We start from the raw sequence: 23,390 nt of genomic DNA, 5'->3' as shown, positions 1-23,390 counted from the left end.
TTCAAAACAATGAAACAATAACCCTAATGTCCTCATTACCTTTACCATCACCATCACTATTAATATTATTATAATTGGATTTCGACTTCTTGAAATGAAATGAGTGATACACGTATGAAGCATATGTCACATATTTTATTTATCGAATTTTTGGCCAAATTTTAAAAATTCGAATAGAAGACGTATTATTCATGAATTGAATCTTCTTGTACTTCAAAACGCTAACGAGGTAGGAAAACTTCTTTTCTGCAAACAGTATTTACATGGCAAGATTTGATTAGTGTTTAAAATACATTGGACCCATAAATAAGTCATGCACGCAGTCCTAAGTGCTTTAAATCTAATCAAAAGATGCCACGTGAACAATAGGAACAGAGCATATATATATATATATATATATATATGGGTCCCGTTCGCCACCCTTAGTTTTACCACACACTTTAACAAACGCGTTTTGTCTTACATGGGTTAGAAGTTTCGGAATGAGCTGATTTTTGGTGAGGATGATCTCTATGGTGAGGAGATCATCTTCACCAAAAATCAGCTCATTCCAAAACTTCTAACCCCATCAAAATTGATTTACAAAAAATTGACGGTCCACGATTTTTCAACGTGTAAACATGGGGCTAAACATTTCGGAATGGGCTGATTTTTGGGGAGGATGATCTTCTAATCATAGAGATCATCCTCACCAAAAATCAGCTCATTCCAAAACTTCTAACCCATGTAGGACAAAAAACGTTTGTTAAAGTGTGCGGTAAAACTTAGGGTGCTGAACATTTCCCTATATATATATAAATTGATGGAGATTAAATGCATTAAGAGTAGTTGAGATTTGTTTTGGAGTAGGGTCCACATTTGAAGGTTTAACTCTTGGTGGGACCCACTCAATAATTAATTACTGTTGGTTGAAACTGCTTGAAATTAATAACAACCACTCGATCTTGATTTGTCTGAAAAAAGAAAAAAAAAACATTTATGTTTTGGACATTTTGGATGATGAGTCAAGTAATGGGCATTTTCAAATTTTGGTAATTTACATTTACTCCCTTGGAGGTTTGTGAAGGTTTGAGATACCTCTGCATTTTTAAATTATGATATACCCATTGACGGTGGTCTTCTATGAGAGACTAATAGAAAATAGAAAATAATTAAAAGCCAATGATTTTTGGATAGAAGTGGAAGTGGAAGATGAGGGTATTTTCTAGATTTTGGTTGAGCCGTAACGCGGTCAAAAGTGGCGGGTTATGTTTGGGCAGCCCGATACTCCCATCGGGCCTAACTTTCCTATGTCAAAGCCCACCCCTAAAGGGCTCGGGCCGGCAACCAATTGATTTCGGATTTTATACAAAATTAAATTTATGTATTTTTTGAAATCATTGGAAGCAAATTATTAATTATTTTTCATCAAAATAGGGATCAAATATCTATCTTGATTGAAAAATGATTAGAGATGAAACTAGATCATTGTTTGTAATTTATTAGAATTATCTTTTGTTATATATATAATATAAATCTAAAATATAATATCGGCCCAGCTAGGCATTGTTTAGCTATAGTCCGACCTGGATTTAACGGGTTGAAAATTTTGAAACTGGCACTACCCTTCGGGATCAAGATTAAGGACCTAACCCTTCTTTGTTTGGGTGGGTGAGTCGAGCAGGGCTTGCGAGCCAATTGACTCAATTGACACCCATATAAAACATATTGCCAAGGAGAAATTTTCACTGATAAGGATTCCGTGGAATCTTAAAATGTCTAACATGTGTAGTTTTGTAAATTTGGGATGCTCTCAATATATGCTCTAGTGTAGTATGGTTCGTGAATTCAAAATTCTGTGAAATTTTAAATTGACTTTTTCGTAAATAAAATTTTTTGAAATTATTTAAAATCTCATATTAAGTACTTTCCAATGAGCAATTTTTTTTTTTTTTTACTTTGCTCAATCAATGATTGATGAAAGGCCAATGATTATTGATGGATTGAATAATGAGTCATGATGAATGTGCATGATCTTAGTATGTGGCTGATGTGGCAAGGGTACAAAATCATAGATTATTTTCATCGGGATAAATAGGAAAAAGATGTGTGGATCTGTGCCTTTTCCGTATCAGCCATGTACCAATCATGTACATTCATCATTATTCTTGAATAATATGCCACGTGGCATTTTTTGAAAAATGTCTTTACTGTACGTCTGAAGTAATTTAAAGCTTGAATCTAGTCATGAATGATATCAGTAGTTATATTGATGAATTCTCACCGTTATTTTCATAATTAGGTGAAGGGTAAAAAAGGAAACTTGCCCCCATATGCACACGTGGCACATGAGTTACTTTTTATTTATTTTTCAAATTCAAAATTCCAAACTTACCGACCAACCCTTTTTCCCCTCTATGGGATCCCTCGAATGTTAGATGGTCCCCAACTTCTGATTTGGGATCCTATGATCTAAAGCACTACTCAACTCAGACGTCCATCGAGTTGAGTCAACTCAACAACTTACAAGAAGATTTATATATATATATATATATATATATTAAATTTATTAATTTTAAATATGGCTTAAAATTCTATATTTTATTTTATTTTAACTTTTTTCATAAAAAAATAAATTAAAGTAATTCCTCCATTCTTTCCATTTTTTTAAAATAATGATTGGTAAGCCTTGTTTTAATGAGTTTAATAAATTCGGTGCTGACGAGATTTGAATCCAAATCTCTAATATCATCACCCAAAGACTTTATCAATTAAACTAATTGGCATATGCAGTGCTTTCTTAATAAAAGATAAACTCCTAATAAAATAATAAGCTCCCAACAAAACAAGTAATTAAATTCCTAATAGAAGTTGAACTCTCGACCTCCCTTAAATCGAGATTCTTCAATGCCATCATCTTCAACTTTTCAAATGCATTGGTTGATGGAGACGTACCTCACCTCTAGTAGACTTGATTCCTTAACATGATGCTTCTTGATTGTCCAACATTTAGCTCTATAAACTGTCCTACATCTCTCACATGGGTGGATATTTTGGTCTTTATAGTTTGGTTCAACCAAGTTTTAGGATCAATGCCTCTAAATTTGGAGTTGATTTAATGAGTTTTAAAACATAGATTATATTTATATATTATTTATAAAAGAAAAACTGCAATTCCCATCTATGATGCTCAAGATTAGATTTACCCCTATGGTGTGAATGTGAAATTAAATAGAAAATATAAACAAAGCAAAAAAAAAAAAAAAAATTCACCTCTACATCCATGCATCAAATCCACCATAGCAAAAAAATCTCCCAAAAATATATTTAAAAAAAAAAAAAAAACAATTCTAGCAAGAAAACAACTTCATTCACCAAGCTCACTTACCTCTCTACCCTCCCTTTCTTAAGTGAAAACAAAGGAGGCAAGACACTATTAGTCTTCCCTTGGGTGCAAATAGGCACATTGATGAGAGGCCTTATTGTAATACTAGCTGACCTTGTTCTCTCTAACCCTTTTTTAATCCTCCTCAAATGCTTCTCTCTACTCCACACCCCTTCCTTGCCTTCCTTCACGTCATCCATAGATGATGATGATGAATGTTGTTTTTTCAACCTTAACAATTCTTTCCATAAAACAGTGCACTTAGGAGGTCTAGGAGATGGGTCTTCATCAGCCAACCAACTTACTCTACTAACTTCTTTATTTTCTTTCTTGTCTTCTTCCACTTCATCATCTTTTGGTTTGAGAGTAAGTTTTTCCAAGTGTTGTATTTTCCAGGAGGGAAGAAGTTTTCCCTCGAAGAAGAGCTCGTCGGCAGTTAACATTGTATCAGTAGTAGTAGAGTTGTTAGAGAGAAACTCAAATTCTACATTACTCCCTTTGTCTGATTTCTCTGTTTCAAGTTCTTTTTGGGTTTTTGGATTTGGGGTTGTGGAGATGAAGTTGTTGTTGTTGATGAAATCAGCGCTACCGGAGAAAGAGATTCGTGGGTTTGATGGCGCCTTGATGGATCTAGAGATTGGTTGATCAGTTTTTAGGGAGATCATGGTGATTGGGTTTGCTTAGGGAGGAGGAGGAGGGAGGGAGGTGTGTGTGTGTGTCTGTGTTAGGCTTGCATGAGTATGTGTTTTATAAAGAGAAGATAATACTTTTTTTTTTTTCTCTACTTTTTTGGTTTGTAAATTTTGGGGAACTTAGCGAGATTATTAAACTGAAGTGGTCTGGTGAAGCCAAAGTAATTGAGTTAAGGTTGTGTTTAGAACATGGGGACATCACATGGAGCCCATAGGAAGTAAAAGACAAAAGTTGAAACAGCTTAAACAAGTTAGAAAAATAAAAATAATAATAAAAAAAATTCTTTTCTTGGAATTTATAAATATTCACTTTTTATTTTCTTTTTCACATATTGGCTTAGAATCCAAAATTCCAAATCAACATGTAAGATTCTCTATCTTGTTGGGTCGTCCTTCATTTTGATAGTTAGTAACTTTTATAGTAATAAATCAAATCAAGAATAATAATTGAAGGAGCAAAGTCACTTTACCAAGTTTTTTAAGACTTTTTTCCAATAGATTCTCTTGAGAACAAAATAATTCCAACTTTTCTATGGAGTCTTATCACCATAGTTTAAAATATCGTATATATTGAATGTCTTGGTTAATGAAAAAACATATACCATATCAACCAATACATTCGATACAAACTGACACAATCTGGAAAAAACCCATGACATTCCCAAAACATTCAATGATTTGAGGTTTCGTGTCGAGCTTGCCCAATACCAATACGTATCTACCAATACATTTTGATACCTTCCAATATTTTAAACCAATGCTTATCACCTCCCTTAAACACCATTTGAGACCTTTCTATTGTGTCATCATTATTGACGCCTTATCCCATAAATTTGAAGTTGGTTCAATTAATTATGTTCCATCATTCAATTTTGTCTAGAGACATGTCTGCTTGTGTTGAAAAATGTATTCATATATGTTCTCCTTACTTCAATCTATGCTCTTTTGTTTTTTTTTTTTTTTTGATTTTTAGAATCTTCAACTTACATATTCCTCCTAACTTGAAGTGCAATTAATCATTCTAACGTAAAAATTAAGAATTAAAAATGAACAAAAAAATACGTGCCAATTGACGAGTTATTTTGCTCATTTTGGAATAAACTTCCAACCAAACCAAGCACTCCTTGGGGGAAAAGCAAGAAAACAAGAAATTTTATTTTAGAGCTAAATCAATTTAATAGAAGGTTTATTAATGGGTGTAAACTTTTCTTAAAAAGTAGGATCAAGGATATTTTAGTAATTTTGCTAAATTAAGTTAATTAATGTTACTTTTATATATTTTATGGGAGTTAGTCAAAAGGGAGTTAAGCTTTGGGAGATTGACTATCTTTGCCTATGTGGTGAGCAAAATTCTTTCCATGTGACTTCCCACTCCCCAACAAGATCAAATATATCTACTAATTGACCAAATTACCCCTTTAAAAGTATTATTATTTGCTAGCACTCTAAAAAAAAAATCCTATTGAAGTGAGGGTATTTTTGTCCATTGAAGAAGTCTGCAAGTGGTACATATCTTGTTCATTTCTTAAAATGTTCAATTAGATTTGATTATGGTAACTCTAATTACATGGCTGTAAACAGTTATAGATGGGAAGTGATTGTGTATAATCATGACATGTGTACACTTGTAATATGTGGACTCCTAGGTCAAAAATCAATATAGGTCAATGTTGACTATTGACTTAGATGACTTCATCGATGGACCCATTCAACTGTGGGTCCTACAACCAATGAACAATTATCAATCGTCATCAAAGCCTATCTTAATGATTTGGGTCGAGAAACTAATCCTATATTTAATTTTGTTTCGAACCACATTTTCTATTATTAAACAATGTGTTTCTTTGTCTAGAGACATGTCTGCTTGTGTTGAAAAATGTATTCATATATGTTCTCCCTACTTCAATCTATGCTCTTTTGCTTTTTTTTGTTTTTAGAATCTTCAACTTACATATTCCTCCTAACTTGAAGTGCAATTAATCATTCTAACGTAAGAATTAAGAATTAAAAATGACCAAAAAATACGTGCCAATTGATGAGTTATTTTGCTCATTTTGGAATAAACTTCCAACCAAACCAAGCACTCCTTGGGGGAAAGCAAGGAAAACAAGAAATTTTATTTTAGAGCTAAATTCAATTTAATAGAAGGTTTTATTAATGGGTGTGAACTTTTCTTAAAAAGTAGGATCAAGGATATTTAAGTAATTTTGCTAAATTAAGTTAATTTTACTTTTATATTTTATGGGAATTAGTCAAAAGGAGTTAAGCTTTGGGAGATTGACTATCTTTGCCTATGTGGTGAGCAAAATTCTTTCCATGTGACTTCCCACTCCCCAACTAGATCAAATATATCTACTAATTGACCAAATTACCCCTTTAAAAGTATTATTATTTGCTAGTACTCTAAAAAAAAAATCCTATTGAAGTGAGGGTATTTTTGTCCATTGAAGAAGTCTGCAAGTGGTAGATATCTTGTTCATCTTCTTAAAATGTTCAATTAGATTTGATTATGGTAACTCTAATTACATGGCTGTAAACAGTTAATAGATGGGAAGTGATTGTGTATAATCATGACATGTGTACACTTGTAATATGTGGACTCCTAGGTCAAAAATCAATATAGGTCAATGTTGACTATTGACTTAGATGACTTCATCGGATGGACCCATTCAACTGTGGGTCCTACACCAATGAACAATTATCATCGTTATCAAAGCCTTATCTTAATGATTTGGGTCAAGTAAACTAACCCTATATTTAATTTTGTTTCGAGCCACATTTTCTATTATTAAACAATGTGTTTCTTTGGGCATCATTTTCAAACAACGTCCTAATCAACCCTTACCTACTTTCCACCTCATATGCTAATAAATTTTTGTACTAAGTTGATGAACCAATAATATGATGCCATGTGTATTAAAAATTATTAAAAATATAACTTCTAACCACTCAAAAAAAAATCTCTCCACCAACCAATCACGCCTACTTTTCCAATACACGGGACTTCATGCCATTGATTCATCAACTTAGCACATAAATTTCTTTACAATAAATTTGTACTCATGATGAGTACTGTAAGAATCATAGAAGTTTGTGGGGGATAAAATAGGAATGGTTTTTTGAGATTTCAAATCTTAAAATGGATTGTTGGGTTCACATGGTAATATTTGCAATCTAACATCAAAGCTTTCTATTTTTATTTTTATTTTTATTTTATTTTCTTGATCTAAGGTTTTGAAAAATAGATAGCGACTGAGCACCTAAATTTAAAATTAAAACTCAATGATGAAAAATTAATTTATTTTTTAAAAGTTCATAGAATTTTGTCGTCTCAACCTTGTGCCATCGGATTATGTTTTTGAGTACCATAAGGTGATGCGATGAAGAAATTTCCTTTTTTTCATTGTGGGTAAGAGAAAAATTTTATCTCTTATTATTATTTTTAGTCACATTCAAACGTCTGTGACGCTGTGAGTAAATTACTTAAAAGATCCTGACGGAGGGATTTTTTTAATTAGACCCTAAGTTTTGGGCTGTCTCTTAATAATTCATTTAATAAAATTTTCTTCTCTTAACAATCCATGGACCTCATCTCCCATATTTCTCACAATTGAATGCCCTAATTGTTCGAACTCATCGATTTCATCCAAAAAAATTAGATTTTTGACATCTCAATCAAGTTTCGGAGACTCCATTCTATCGAAAAGGATTTAGGAAGGAAGAAGAAGCAATTTTCATACATTTTAAAGATGTATGTAAAAAAACTAAGATTTTTTCTTAGTTTTTGGATGAAAATCGATTATGAATGATTCTTTTGGATTGAAATCATCTAAACAAGTAGTTATCTTAAGTTTTTAGTTGGCCTTTCTATGTATTTTAGTATAAAAAAAAATCAAAAATTGAAAATGAGTGGATTTTACTAGTGTTGAGTTCACCATTTTTACTTAAAAAGTGGTGAACTCGACAATAAATAATGGTGAGTTCCACTGTAAAAATTGTGAACTCGACACTAAATAAAAAAGCGTCGAGTTCGAAAATAAATAGAAGGATAATGCTGAAGTACATTCTAATGTGGTGATGCACACATAACCATAAACGCTTTTCATAGAGATATGAGTGAAAAGCATCTATGATTATGTGTAGTGTTTTCAAAAACCTATGCCTCGAGGCATGAGGCGTAGGCTTCATGCTTTGAGGCTTAAGCCTCATCAAACATTAGTAAGGCTTACGCCTTGGAGGTATGAGACATATGCCGCATGCTTCAATATGGAACGAGGCTTACGCCTCAATAAGTTCGACAAAACCAAAAATTGTAGGTCAAAAAATTAATTCATTTTTTTTATTTTCTTGCTTTATTTTATACAAATACCCTCCCAATATCTCTTATTTACATAACCCTACTAAATAGAAATGTTTTTTGTCTTCTAAACTTAGATTATCAAGAGATCTTTCAAAATCTCTCTTTAAAATCCTAAAATTTCTTTACACTGAGATTTTTTCCTAGAAACTTCAATATTCATCCGAATTCAAATCCGTTGGTTCCTACAACTTTCTTATGAGATTGTGATTAAATAGAACTAAGAAATCAATGATTTTCTAAGGTTTTTAGGTATATGATTTTTTCTATGTACATTCTTGAATGTTTTACTTTTTTTTTTTTTTCAAAAACTTATATTTCTCTCTTGTTTTGGTGTTTGATTATTTTATTTTTTTAGTTGATTTAATTATTCTCTAGTTTATAATAAGATGTAAAACTTCATTCCTAGACCTAGAGTAGTTGTTTATTTGATGTATGATACTCTATAAGTGATGATACATTGTTGTTACTATATTATATTACACTTTCTTACATTTTTAATGTTTAATTTTTATTTAATGCTTGAAGGTTGTTTACTTATTTTTATATTTTTTCTGAATTTATTATATACTTTTTAGGATTTTTTTTGGTGCCAAACATTTTTCAAAATATGGGTTAGAAGCTTTGGAATGAGCTGATTTTTTGTGAGGATGATCTCTATGATGAGGAGATCATCCTCACCAAAAAACATCATATCCAAAACTTCTAACCCCATCAAAGTGATTTACAAAAATGGACGGTCACGATCTTCAACTTGTAAACTAGGCTTAGAAGTTTCAAAATGAGTTGATTTTTTGTGAGAATGATCTCTTCACCGTAGAGATCATCTCACAAAAAATCAGCAATTCCAAAACTTCTAACCCCATCAAAAGTGATTTAAAAAAAATGTTTGGCACCAAACTTGGCAAACTTATGGCTGCCGAACCGCTCCCATATATTGTAATGAGTTCGCCAATGATGAGGGATCATTAAGAAATAAAAAATTTAGTAAATGTCTTATCAAGCTATCTACAAAACTTAGGGATTATTTATTTAGACATGAATCCCTTTGTCAGGTCCTTTAAATTTATTTAATTCTTTAAATTCGTAGTCTTTTTTTTTTTTTTTTTTCAAGTACTTAAAAATGAAGTATCTGTTGGCCCACAAGTTTGGACTTTAGTGCTTCCCAATTACAAGGACGTACTGGTGACATTCTGCGCATTTTAAGAGGGCTTCTAATTGTAAAGCTGAGGGACGCTGCAAAAATGAGCCAGGGGGACCAACCTTTTATTGTTGGTGAGTGATGGCTCACTGTACTGTACATCACGTGCACAGTCACGTGTATCAAATACCTGGTTTTATGCAAATTATAGCTGTGAACCGTTAACGTGAGCCGCCCTTGAATTTTTTTTTTATTTTTATAATGTTTCTTCTCATCTTGATTAGCTGTGATGATTGGATATGTTGACGATTGACTCCAAGTGTGTTTTGAATTTGAGGGGAGGAATCCATTTGTTGTTTCTGCACTTTCAATCTCAACCGTTCGATCAAAGATTGATCTAATGGTTCTCATGCAATGGAAGAATTGTGGATCAGTTCTTCTGTAACCCTGCCACCTCTATTGATGATTAACTGTGAGCTAATGTTGGACAATCTGACCTTTGATGGAGTCCCAATCAATGGTTGTCGTCCCCCCACCTTATTTGTGGTCCTGACATCTGGTTATAATTTTTTATTATTAATATTGTGGTCTATTTAAACCTCATAGACCCATTCAAGCTTTCAAAATTTTACTTTTGTTTTGAACAATTTAAAATTCGTTTCACGTCTCATCTAATCCAAGAACAAGAAAATTCATCTAATCTATGAACAAGACAAATTTTCCGACATGTTTGAGTCGTCTTGTTCAATATGAGAAAAATGAATTATGATCTTAAACCTCATCCAATACGTTTGACTTGTCTATCCATCTCGGTGATGGACGATATTGAGATGTATCCGAGGAGTTGTCTCGATCTCAGATGAGATTTAAAAGCATGGGTAAACATTCCAGTTTTGATTCAAGAAATCATTAATTAATCCTGAGACAATATTGAATGTTTGACTTTTGACTATTTTTAAATATTTTGGTCGGACCTTCACTATTTTAGTAAAAATATAGGAAAATTTACTCGATAACCCTAGGGTAGGGACATCTTTCTCAATGCACCCCAAGTTTTGGGGTGGTTTCTTTATAACCTAACTAGTAAACTCTTTCCTTCTTAATACAGCTCACTCTCATAAAATGACGAATTCAAATCGTTGAGATCAACCATTCAAACCTTCAATAAAAAATTTGAATGTTGACATTGATGATACATGTTCAAACTGAGATAGACAATTGCAATCCTTGGTATCATTATCTTGATGATTCATGTTGAAACATTGAGCTCGGCAGTTGCAACAAGGCCAATATCAAAAAATTTGACGAACACTTGTTTTTTTTTCAAAAGTTCTGATATTTCGTTCTTTCCAAATTACTCAACAAAGCAAATAATTAACCAGAAAATTCTTTCTTTGTGACACAATGCTCTTCAACTATGAAAGAAATAACAGAGTTGGAAAAACATCACATGTGAAAAAAGGAAAAGATAGTTACCCCAAATTTCTGTTGCAAACGAATAATGAACAAAGAGATGAGTGATTGACTCACCACTCATTTTGCATAGACAACAAAAGTTTACCGAGATAAATCCCTTGCCCTAGACTATCGATCGTTAGAATTTTATTCTATGATGCAGACCAAATTAAAAAAATAAAATAAAAAATATCAAGGGCCCGATATGACCTTTGTTAAGAAGGAAAAAATAGTTACACACCTTTATAGACAGAATATCCACACTGGTAATTCCAACCATGAAGCATGATGTGTGGCGTGACACCTGAAGGTACTTCGAAAGAAATATTGACCTGCATTGTTTCACCAGGCACCAAAGAGAAATAGTTATCAGAATAATGGACTGGGAGAATTCTTGTGTCTTCTCCTTCTTGTTGATCTTTCTCTGCGGCATGGACAGAGAAATGAAGAAAGAAAGCAACACCTGATTCAGTCCCATTCACTTCGACAACTCTCAAGCTATCATCACTACTTGAGAAAAGTCCGTAGATCCTCTGAAACAGACGAACTTCATGTTTCTCTTCTTTTCCACTTAGCATGGATTTCATTGAATCCATCTGTCTATCAATGAAATGGCACTTGTGGCCTAGACTTTCGGAATTTGGGTTTTCAGATGTATTTTGTACATGTAATTGGATTTCGTAAGTGGACCCTTCGATGAAAACTTTAGATGTTATCCTGAGGGGTATTTTTTTTGTCCTATATGGCTCCAACAGCTTGTAGTCTCCACCGGGAAGATACAACCAATAAAAGTTCCTAGATAGTATGGCGTTGTCTGATGTACTAAAAAGTTTGAGAAGAAGAAAGTAGATTGGTTTTGGGTTTTTCGATTTAGGATACTTCATCTCAATAATGGTTTGTGTTCTTTTAGCTGACACGGAGAATTTTTCTGTTACTTTGTAGTATGGACATGTTCCATCTAAATCCCAAACAGAGGCTTCTATTGCTACGTTAGATAATTCATCTGATGTGGTGTTTACTACCTGTTAAGTAAGAAACCACCATCAATGGTGTTCAGAACCTGAAAGAGAATATCTCTACCATCTAGTGCTAAGAAATGAAGTAATGGATACAATTTACCTCTATAAAATATGTTGCTAGATTGAGCTGGACATGAATTGGTTCGGCTGCACAGCGGCAGCCATAGAAACCTGCTGTTTGGTCATGGAGATGATCATAAAACTGACCTCTAAGACCTGTCCAAGGATTCTGAGTCTTCCAAATCAAAACACCTGTGTATTTGGTCCACATACGAGAAGTCCATCCTTCTAGAAGAGCTCTATATTGAATGTAGTTGACAAGTTGTGCCTGTGACGATAATTGAGTACAAAGTCAGAATAAGAATAACAGAGAAGAGAAGAAACCAAGAGCATCTCTTGCGAGTGAAGGAAGTTAGTTTTTTTTACTTTCTCACAGAAGTCATCGAGGTCTTTTGGGGACCCGTATAGTTCAATTTGATCATGAACCAATCCTGGCTTTGAATAGGGGATGTATTTATGGTATTCCCATATGGGGTTTGGGATTTCTTCCATGTAACCATCAGAGTGCCTTTTAAGCAATGGAATCTCCCACCCTTCTGGAGGCATTGTTGCTCTGATGGTAGCTGCAACAGGCACTCCCACGGAGCCAACTTCCGGATTGAACCCATAGTTGTAGTAATCAGCGTTGAAGAAGTCCTCGGGATACTGGATTTCGTACGGGCCATCAGTGAAGTCTCCTTTTCCGTTTGCAAAGCCATCCCACATTGATCCTTTGATGTAAACACGTGTGCCATCAAGGTATTGACTAGGATCATTTGATGCCAGATTTAAATCTTGAAAGGAATTGTTTACTTGTTTGAGGCTTTTAAAATCTGGGTGGAGCTCTAAGGCATTTTTCAAGGCTGTGTTGATGTCATCTGGGGGAGTCTGTTCATTCCCCCCAACCCAAAGAGCAAGACTGGGATGATTCCTTAAGAGCTTGACGGTGTCTATTGCACATAACAAGAAAAGATCATGGTCCAAAGGACCATTTGGATTTGACACTGGATCACCTCGTCCATCACAATCTCCAGTTATCCAAAACTCTTGCCATACCTGCAAAAATTGAATCAGTTACAAGGCTAATTTCAAGAAGAGTATCAGAAATTAATTCCTAAAAGCATTTGCTAATAACTGTCCGTGCTGGAGACCATGTCGTTCAAACATGTGGCACATGAAGAAAATCTTCATTTTATTCAAATATTTCTTAAGTTATTATTTATATATTGCTTTATAAGATTATAAGTTACATCGCTTATCTAAATTGTACACTTCAAAACAAGCTAATTTGTATCAACGCATCAACACATAGTTTTGTGAGGGTCAACATGTCTTGACACTTTGTACCTGTGTCAGATATTATCACACATGTCCATGACTTCGTCACATAGTAGAAATCAAGTAGCATGGATCTTTGATAAGAAATAGAGGTCCACAAGATGGAAAAAGACAACTAAATAGGCATATTTCAGTTGAGAGCGAGATAGAGTTTCAGTGTGTGTGTGTGTGCTCAAGCTTACCAGCAAACCATATATATCACAGTAATGATAGAATTCAGGCCTCTCTGCCAATCCACCACCCCAACAGCGGAGCATATTAAAGTTCATATCTGCATGGAACTTGATATCTGTTCTGTATCTTTCCTTTGAAAGCCGTAATAACCCATCTGACAATATCCAGTTACCACCACGGATAAAAACAGATTGTCCATTGACCTTGAACAATCTGCAAAGTGAGAAACATATACATTGATAAAACTAGCACCTGAAGGAATAATGTAGTGGACACTTCTAGAATTCTTAAGATGAATTATACCTTCCACCAGTAGCATCATCTATAGTGCTCTCAATTTTGCGGAATCCAAATTGATGGCTCCATGAATCAGACTCCCCATATTCCTTTACATCAACAGAGATCTCAACATCATACAGGGATTGTTTTCCCATACCGTTAGGCCACCACAAATTGGGCCTGTAGAAAAAAAGCTGACAACTCATTCTGTGTTAGCACTTGAACACCACTATTATTTCTTGCTAATTTAGATTATGAAAAATAGTTTCTTCCCATGGAAATTATGCGAGTTTTATGAACAGCCCTCCCTTGAACCCGTTTAAGCTTTCCCAAATAGCAAACATGTTCTAAGCTATTCCAACACTTACTGTATTTTGAGTAGTATCTTACATTTTATAATATTAATATAATTGTTTGGAGATGGCAAAGTTTTTACACTGGCAGCCAACATGATGTAACCCTCCTTTACCCTGAAGTTTCCATTTTCATTACCATGATCTATAATCCATAAAGATGGAAAGATTGGGGATTAATGTTGTCCATAAAATTAGAGCTTGATGTCAAAGTGAAGGTGTGCTTCTGGAGTGCTAAGTGACTGACACATCCCCACCAAATTAAACGGAAAACTTTAGAAGAAGGCAGTGATACTGGCTATGCTTTCTAAAGCTGAATGTTGAGCAATCAAGAAATAATATGTTCAAAGATGAGTGTAACAGAGATGGGGATGCTGAGATGGATGAGTGGAAAAACACTAAAAGGGTTGTGTTAACGTGTGCCCTAAATACACTTGAGAAATTGATTTTTTTAACTGAAAATGCCCTAAAAAAACTTTATTTTTCCAAAACTAACCCAGATGCTTATTCCCAAGGTGTATTTATTGCACTTTAACTAGGGGTGCAACTTGGTCCGGTTCAAACCGAGAACTGAATCCTTATATTAATACAATTATAAATAAATATTATTAATCTTTTTAATAAACTATACGCATGTTTTATGGATAAATTGATTATTATTCTTATGGATAGATTATTTGACATTTTTTTGGATGGATGGATTAATGACTTTCTTTATTGATGGAAAAACTATTGACTTCTTTTTCTTTTTTTTTTAATGAATACATTACTAATATTTTTATTATTGATGGATAGATTAATGACTCATTATATGAGATTTCATATTTATATTTAGTAATTTTTATTAAAAACATGTTGATTCAATTAGGCTTTAAGATATTGGCAACCCATAGAACCAAACCGATCTTAGCTCGGTCCGGGTTGGTTTGGTTCTGTGGCAAAATTTGGTTCAGTTCCAGTTCTCATTTAATAGAACCGACCTAGGTCGGTTGGGTTTCAATTTTGCCTCAAACTGAACCAAGTTGCACCCCTAACTTTAACATGTGCCTTTAACAAAACCCTCAAAAAAATGTTGAACACATTCATGGCAATTTTGACTATAATCCCAACTTCATGTGCTTTATTTTCTTTACATGATAACGCACATAACTTTATTGGAATAAGAGAAAAGTAGGGCATGGAGTTACAATCTTAAACTCATTTGAGTTGATGGACGATGTTATCATGATCTTAACTCATAAGACATGACACACTGAACCCATGAATATTTTGGCCCACGCTTGATATAATTACACACCAAAAATCAGCCCGATTGATGATTTCCAACCATAGGATTTGACCATTGTGCATCATGAACCAGAATCATAGGTACAAAAGATTAGGTTTTCAAGCCCTTGTTGAAAGATGCTCAAAGCCAACAAATAGAAATCATGAATAAGGCTAATTCTTGTGCTCTAGTCCACCAAGAGATGGGTGATGGAGTGAGTGGACTCTAAATAGTGTGCCACATTGCACTTTTGAATCTTTTGTCGTTCAATGACCCCAGGGTAATGTTAGAAATTCACCTTTGATGAATATCTTAATAAACTAGACATCATGGTATAGCAATGAGTATTGTCAAAGTAGAGAGGGGGACTAAACCAACAATTGAAAAAACAAAGGAAAAAAAAACTCACCGGAGGAGCTGTATATCGAATTTGTGATCTAGGAGGAATTGAAAAATGTTGAGTTTGAAGATGCTCAACCAAGCAAATGCTGCCCTCAAGTTCAGTTGTCACTTGAATATTCAAAGAACACTCGGCCAACCAAGCACTTTTATTTTTCAACTCAGTAGTGGCGTGGAGATATGCCCTTGTGTAATTGTCAAAGAACGTTGAAACCAAATGAGGGTCAGCTATTTTCACCGGCTGCAACCATTGCAAATAATAGTTATATATCAGCATAGGAAACTCTAGTTTCTTATATACTGTCGTGAATCATTCCATCAGAATGCATTGTTATTATAAGTATCACCAATTAGTCTATCAGAAAACCATCAAACAATGTATGGAAATATCAAAGAATTTACATTAAGAAAATAAATCCAAACTTAAGTTAGAAAAGCATTAGTAGGTGGTTTCACCCCGTCATGGGGAACAAAAAACTAATAGACAGGCACCGAAAGATATGTACACATATAAGAAAGTGAAAATGCATCTTTGATGACTAAAAATAAAGTTAACACCACCTAAGCTTCTAGAATTAGATTAATAGTAATATCCATTTACAGAAGTCCAAACTTATCAGCATATTTGGCTCTTCTTCTTTTTTTGATAGATAAATGCATAATGTATTAAATGTGGTCGAGAATGACGACCAGCAAAAGAAAATACTTGCTTGTTAAGACAGTCACACCAGAATTATATTCATGTGCAAACATGAAGCTTGTGACATAAGTAAGAAATCAAAATGTAATCCCATCAAAACGAAAATTAAAGGAAATCTTGCACCTATCAAAAAAAAATAAAAAATCAAGCATTTCGAACAAAACTTACCCCAGAAACAGAAACTGATACCTCGTCCCAAATACCAGTGTTCCTATCCCTGTGAAAGTACAAAAATCAAATATTTGTGAAGATAAAATGGTGTTTCTTTTCATTTGGAGATGAGAAAAAATTAAGATCAAGGTTTAAAAATGTAAAGTCTAAAAGAAGTAGAATAATCCACAACAGTTGTCAGTTCTTTCACAAATTCGCAGGAAGGCCAAAGCCATATGAAAGAAGCCTTCATGCACGTCTTTTTTTTTTCCTGATATGTACCTATCCATAGTTAGTATGTATCATACACTAGGATTTATATTATGATGTTGAGTATGTGATCCAAGGCTATACTGTTATGTGGTTGAACCCCCTGGAAGCCTAGACGAGTGCTACCTTGATTTAATTAAGGATAAATATTCATTTTGTATGTCGATGTACGTGTTTATTTATGCAAACATTATATCAGATGAGTCACATTATACTGCAGATATCTATCTAAGGAACTCTTGAAAGATCTCCAACCTCCTCCACTCAAACTTTAATAAACCTTTGAAGTATCCATACTCTACTCTAGTGGTCCAAGGTTTCCTAGAAAGCAATGGTTAGAATTCTTCCATGCTCAAATCTACTCCATGAAGGTTTGGCACTTTCATTAGGTTTTCCATAATTCAGCCTTTTAACATGCTCTCAAAAAAAAAAAAAAAAATCCTTCTTTTGTTGCTTTTTAGAGGCCATCTCAGCCTCCTTGTATTTTGTTATCCCTCTTTTATCAATATATTACACTTACCAAAAAATATGCTCTCAAAAAAACTATCCATGAAAACCTCGTTATTTTTTTCTTTTGATCAGTGGTTCCAAATTTGCTAGGTTTCTCATTCACACCCCTCACAAATGGATTGGAGCATAAATGTTTCTCAATTATCACAAGTCAAGTCTTGTGATACATATGTACAAATGCACACCTAGGAGCAAGGAATCCCTATCTTCTTCCCAAACACTCCATAAAAAAAAAAACAATGAAAAGAAGAGCCCATGCACGTAGGGAACTAAAGAATTTACGGATAACTCATAACTTACAGATAATATATGTATCAAAAGGAACAGCACAAGACACCTCCTAAAATAACCCAATTAGCATTCATCTGAACACTATATCGAATTATTGGTTTGTACTTGGCATTGATCCATTACAGATTTTGTTTTCCATGCTCAAGCTCTGTATGCAGGATTCCTCTAAAAAGGTAAAAGCCACTTCTAATATAACATGCTTCCAGCCAGTAAGCCAGGTTCATGCTAGTCGTTATACTCCTAGAGAATTGCTGAATATCAATCATATCTTCAAGAATAGATGAATCAACATGACAAAAAAATTCCAAAGATCATAAATATGCAGCTGAATGTTAGGTCATTATATTGCTACTTATTCACATAAACTTTAAATTTCCAGACCACAAACTTAATTGAAATAATAAATGCTATAAAGAATTGCAAACACATATATAAAATGATCTCTAATAATAATACAATTGTTACCTTATCGGGGTCATCCAATCCCAACCCTCAACGTATTGTGCAGCAACATCTTTCCCTATCTAACATGGAAAAAGACAATGTCACTACACAAAATGAATGATATATGCTTATGCAGGTATTGGTGGACACACACATTCATGGAGACTGTATACCTACACAATCATCACATATTAATAGAACATCTATGTATTCAAACAATGATAGGTTCTTTTCTACTTAAGGATCAACCTCAGTATGGTTACAAACCAAAGAAAAAGTAAGTCTATTTAGGAAAAAAGTCATTATGCTTTATTTACTCCTCCTCCACGACCACCCTGAAAAAAGGCCAAGGAAACCAATTTGTGGAGAGATTTGGAGTCCCTCCACCCTTCTAGCATCCACTATATCTGCTGAAGAGTTTTTAGGGGCTTCAGCACAGACCATACAAAGAATCATTTAATTATCGAGGTTCTACAATATTGGAAAATGATTCCTTTAGCTACTTGTTGAGCCACATGGAAATAAACTATTCAATTCCAAGGACAAGGTTGCGAAGTTCACAATGTAACTTTGAATTTCAAAGAATTTTCTCCTTCGTCGATCTTATTCTTGTTAGAGAATATAGATGCATCTTACTTGGTGAATTAGATACATTGTAGCAATACCAGTGTATCTTATTGCAATGGAAGTGGTGTAAGATCTATCTACGATCATATTTTTCCCAAAAAGGGATAGGATGAAAACAAAATCAGAAGAGATTTCCAAAGACAATAACCCTGCTGCACCTGCAAAAGATTCAATTTTGGTGGCCTCGCAGTAGCTCTCTCAGTTAGCACTAAGGATTTCATCAAATGATTTTGTGATAGAAACCATGCAAGACTGAAGGACCTATAGAGATGCCTCCCTGAAAAGGACCTATCATTTGCCAAGCAGCCACAAAGCTGAATGGAAGGAGATCTTCCTCTCCGGAATGCCAGACAATTTAGGAAATCTGATCCGAGCCAGAATCAATGGTGTTAACCTCAAAAGGGTTAGTTGGAGGACTATCCTAATCTTTGAAGGTGCCATTGAATCCAAACGATGTAATGCACTATAAACATTGTGATTACTGTCTCACACAAAAACCATTAAGGGTAAAATTTAAATAACTAAACCAGATCTTGCATTTCCTTCTTATATATTTGATTTTTAGTCACAAACCTGATAATTGTGTGAAATCCAAAGATATCATCGCACAAAAAACAATTGTATATAAATATACAGGAAATAAGAACTAATCATTGCATATTGTGAACAACAAATGTATACCTCATGATCACCACCTTGCCCCCCTTCAGGAGGAATTATCCCTGGATGGTCTGGAGGATGAACGAGAACAGCTAGAAAATTTTGCCCATCAGGGTGAAGAATATCTGTAATATCAAGATAATGTCTTCGAAACATGCCCTTAGGTAGGACCGTTTTGTGCCCATTCAAATACACTTCAGCGGAGTAATTAATTGCACGAAAGCTCAATTCCACATGTTGATTTCCTGACTGAAGAGAATCATTATCGCAGTAAAGTTAAACTCCAGATTTAAAAATGAAAAAAAGTATAACACGAAACTATCAATATTATGCACACCAAAAGGAAGAAAGAAATCAGGCCAAAATTCCTAAACACAATTACAATGGATTAGCATGTGGTTGAAAAAAATCAGTAGAATTGATTCCCCTGGCTCATATGTGAATTTGTGGTTAGGATCTTGTCCAACCTCGGTCCAAATAAAAAAAGAATCTTAGAAGGAACCTTTTGGCCCCAAACCGCATAGATCAGAAAGATAGTCAGAAGTTGGATCAATGAAGGCATAAAAAAGATTTTACGGAAAACCTAACATTCCGACTACAAGCCCACAACCTTCGATCCTCCTCCAAAAGAGATAAGGAAATGCAAAGGAGAACATTGAAAATATTAGCAAGATCTTGGACTTCCAAATTATTAAAGTTTCTCCTAAAACTAAAGTCCCAAGACATCTCTCCCCCAATCAAAATCATAAAATTACGAACTGACATCCCTTTTTCTTATTGACAATGAAAATAGACTAGAGAGTTATTCCTAAAAAGAAGAAGCTCCACAGTCCACTCGAACAGTCTTCCAAAAAGTGCATCTTGTTCCCCCCTCTTCACCTTAAAAGCAATCTATTACGAAACATCGGAATGATTTTTATAATGCCTTTCCACACACTACACCCAAAGAAAGATCTCACCCCACCACTCTCTCAACCAAAACTATTCCCACCATACTTCGCCTTAATAATCTTCTTCGACAGACTTTAATGCTCTGCCCCAAATCTTCACAACTATTTTACAAAAATAGGATAATTCATCAACCTATACTTACCAAAATGTAGGCCCCCTTCTTTTTAGGGAGAGCAAATACAATCTCAGTTAACTAAATGGAATTTGCGCTGGCCATCCTTATTATTTTATAGGAAATCCCTTGTGAGCTTGTTGAGATGCAACTCCATACCTCTAGGCATGGTAAGCAAAGACGATACATAGCTAGGGATGTTTGCTAAAGTGCTCTTCACCAAGGTCATTTTGCCTCCCTTAAAAAGGTATCTCACCTTCCAAGCTCCCAACCTATTTCCCACTCTTTTGATCATAGAGTCCCAAATTCAAGAACTTCTGTACGTCATTCTGAAAGGGAAACCCAAGAAAGAAGATGTATAACTATTGAAATAAGTTTGTCATCGCCTGAGCAATATTGGTGTTATTGTTACAAGTGTAATAAAACATTCCTTCAACTATCTTTGGTATACATATCTCCATGTAAGGGAGTTTTGGGAATTTATAGACCACTATCCTCCTAGTTATATTGGGAGGATATATCATCAAAGCACTCCACTTTCAACCATACCAAATGAGGGATAACCAATAGTGCACCTCTGATGAAGCAAACAAAATCTCCAATTAAGAAATTAGCATGACTAGACATTTGCCAATTTAATCAAGTAAACAATTCAAGGATATCAACACTCGAAATATTAAATCCATCATCAAACTTCTAATTTTATTGTGCAAGAAAAACTAAGTAAATATGAACTAGAAATACGTCTCCACTATGAAAAGAAAATGCGAACAGTTCAACATGTTAGAAAACTTAACGTCAAATTACAAAGTTCACAAAAAGAGTAATGCATACCAGGGCACACTGAAAAGTAGTGAAAAACCAGAATGTATAGTATTCCCTCCCAGAGTCACCAATGTCTATGATTGACTCATTTTCCAATCCATAAAAAGGATCTGGCACGAGCTTGTTCTTTAACAGGGTTCCTAAAACACTGTTAATCAAATAACAATTAGTCTGGAAAAATAAAACAATGAAGGCTGCATGACAGGATGTGCTAACACAAAGAATTGTTTTGTAGCCCTAATTCACATATGCATACATAGGTACAACCTATGAGTAGTGGGCACTTAAATCAGACTGACTTTTTATGATAAAATGTGGTTGGAGATTGAATTTCTGCTTGTAAACTCAAATAAGAATAATAATAAAGTCCACTGATGTTCTTGCATGTGATCATAAGGAGATTCATTAAGATTTGCATTCTTTTAATGGTACTAAAGAACTTTTGTTCCTCTACAATCTCCAAGACTCCAAAAAACTCTCTTATTCATCTTTAAAATCTCCAAATAAAAAAACATGAAAACCGAAGCTTCTTTAGATAATTAGTTCCTTTCTGCTCTGTAAAAACATGAAAATTCGAAGAAAAATCCACATGTCCGATTCCGAAGACACATTGATGATCGCAAAATAATTCAGCGAGACTACATTCTGAATTTGTTAACATTTAAGGCTTTACAGTCTCAAAATGACGAAACAATTGTCTTCAATTCAACAGTGGATCAAGCTCATTTGCAACTAAACAGGATACAATTTCTAGTTTTCTAAAGATGCATAAAACCTCACATAAATCAATCAAATAAAAAAAATATGGGGAGAATTTAGAGGAAATGCGATCTAATTCACCCGAAAGTGAAACAAATTTCAATTTTGCATGAAACATAAACTATTGAAGATCAAAATAAATCAATTTACACATGGAAAATCTCAGAATCTGAGAGAGGAGAAACGTGATTACGTTCCGGGAACTACAGCTTTCATCCATGGCGACGAAGGCCCAGTGGGAAGGTCGGTGGTGGTGAGCTGAACTCCAGTAAGATCGACTTCTGTAGATCTCGCAGCAAGCCATCCTGAATCAAGCTTCGTTTTCCCGATTTCCACCATTTTTTATTTTTTTTGGCTCTAAGAAAGTGAGGGAAGGAAAGCCTCTCTATTCTATGAGTTTTGCCTCTCTTTCTCCATGAGTTCCCTTGAGTCCGAGTTTTCACATCGAATTCGAGAGAGAGAGTCAGAGAGACACTGTGCGTAAAGTGGGTGCTCGATACTAACCGGCTGTAACCAGTTTTCAATCCACGTGGCATACACAGAAGTCTAATAATGAGAAAGGAAAAAACGCTGTAAAAAAGGAAAATTTTAAATTAATTATATATACAGACACGTTGTCTTCGACTTCAATATGGATTAAGGAAGGTTTTTAAAAGGATAACGCTGAAAATTAATTAACTATTGATGTTTTTCATCAAGATATATTTTTGCATCAAGATATATTTTTTTGTAGTGGATGTGTGTCATAATTACATATCTTATTGAAAATCATAATTATGACATACATCCTTGTCAGAATGTCCCCCACAATGTTATTCCAGCACAACTCTTTTTGAAAAGAGTAGTGCTAGTTCGAGTGACGACAAGATTATACCTTATATTGCACATCATGACATGAAAGTGTATAGGAACCATATATGTTTTTTGACTTATATCTCGATGAAAAGTATCTATAGTTATAAAACACATTCATGTCAAAAATGTCCATTACAATGTTACTTTAGCACTATAAAAAAAGTCGTGCTCGCTAAAGGGATGTCAAGATTGTACATCATATCGCACATCCTCACATGGAAGTGTGTAAGAATCATAAATGCTTTTTGACTTGTATCTTGATGAAAAACATCTATAATTCTTAAACACTTTCACATTAGGAAGTGCGATATGAGGTCACTTCAGCATTATTTAAAAAAATATATATATATTTGTTTCCT

General features: G+C 34.2%; 2 protein-coding genes across 3 annotated transcripts; both read right to left on the bottom strand.

The window, feature by feature from the left end:
- Positions 1-3,271: 3,271 nt before the first annotated feature.
- LOC147383203 (uncharacterized) lies at positions 3,272-4,077 on the bottom strand. The gene has a single exon (XM_086428831.1). It carries the CDS (start codon positions 4,027-4,029, stop codon positions 3,364-3,366), a length of 666 nt encoding a protein of 221 aa, XP_086284957.1. The 5' UTR covers positions 4,030-4,077; the 3' UTR covers positions 3,272-3,363.
- A 6,930-nt stretch (positions 4,078-11,007) lies between these two features.
- Positions 11,008-22,644, bottom strand: LOC147383202 (mannosylglycoprotein endo-beta-mannosidase-like). Of its 2 annotated transcripts, XM_086427737.1 has the most exons (11): positions 22,370-22,644; positions 21,427-21,565; positions 19,551-19,778; positions 18,264-18,322; positions 16,746-16,794; positions 15,888-16,118; positions 13,883-14,052; positions 13,588-13,792; positions 12,455-13,123; positions 12,129-12,356; positions 11,008-12,031 (listed from the first exon to the last, which is right to left on the bottom strand). In XM_086427737.1, exons 1-11 carry the CDS (start codon positions 22,513-22,515, stop codon positions 11,243-11,245), a joined length of 2,913 nt encoding a protein of 970 aa, XP_086283863.1. In that variant the 5' UTR covers positions 22,516-22,644; the 3' UTR covers positions 11,008-11,242. The 2 variants fall into 2 exon arrangements, with proteins under 2 accessions (XP_086283863.1, XP_086283864.1); XM_086427738.1 differs by lacking the exons at positions 21,427-21,565; positions 22,370-22,644 and having other exon boundaries at positions 18,264-18,318; positions 19,551-19,689.
- Positions 22,645-23,390: the final 746 nt, after the last annotated feature.

This window comes from Akebia trifoliata, chromosome 16 (assembly GCF_017979445.1).
Source record: "Akebia trifoliata isolate Shusen 1 chromosome 16, ASM1797944v1, whole genome shotgun sequence".
In the NCBI taxonomy this organism is placed as follows: domain Eukaryota; kingdom Viridiplantae; phylum Streptophyta; class Magnoliopsida; order Ranunculales; family Lardizabalaceae; genus Akebia; species Akebia trifoliata.
Note: the sequence above shows the minus strand (reverse complement) of the source record. Positions and strands in the feature narration are given on the sequence as shown.

What these genes read in the sequence shown, in the direction of transcription:
- LOC147383203 (XM_086428831.1), bottom strand. Translation starts at nt 4,029, where the DNA reads ATGATCTCCCTAAAAACTGATCAACCAATCTCTAGATCCATCAAGGCG.
- LOC147383202 (XM_086427737.1), bottom strand. Translation starts at nt 22,515, where the DNA reads ATGGTGGAAATCGGGAAAACGAAGCTTGATTCAGGATGGCTTGCTGCG. An exon ending in GGCAAGGTGGTGATCATGAG is followed by an intron (nt 18,323 to 19,550) that starts GTATACATTTGT and finishes TTTCCATGTTAG; the next exon opens with ATAGGGAAAGATGTTGCTGC. An exon ending in TCGATGACTTCTGTGAGAAA is followed by an intron (nt 12,357 to 12,454) that starts GTAAAAAAAACT and finishes TTATCGTCACAG; the next exon opens with GCACAACTTGTCAACTACAT.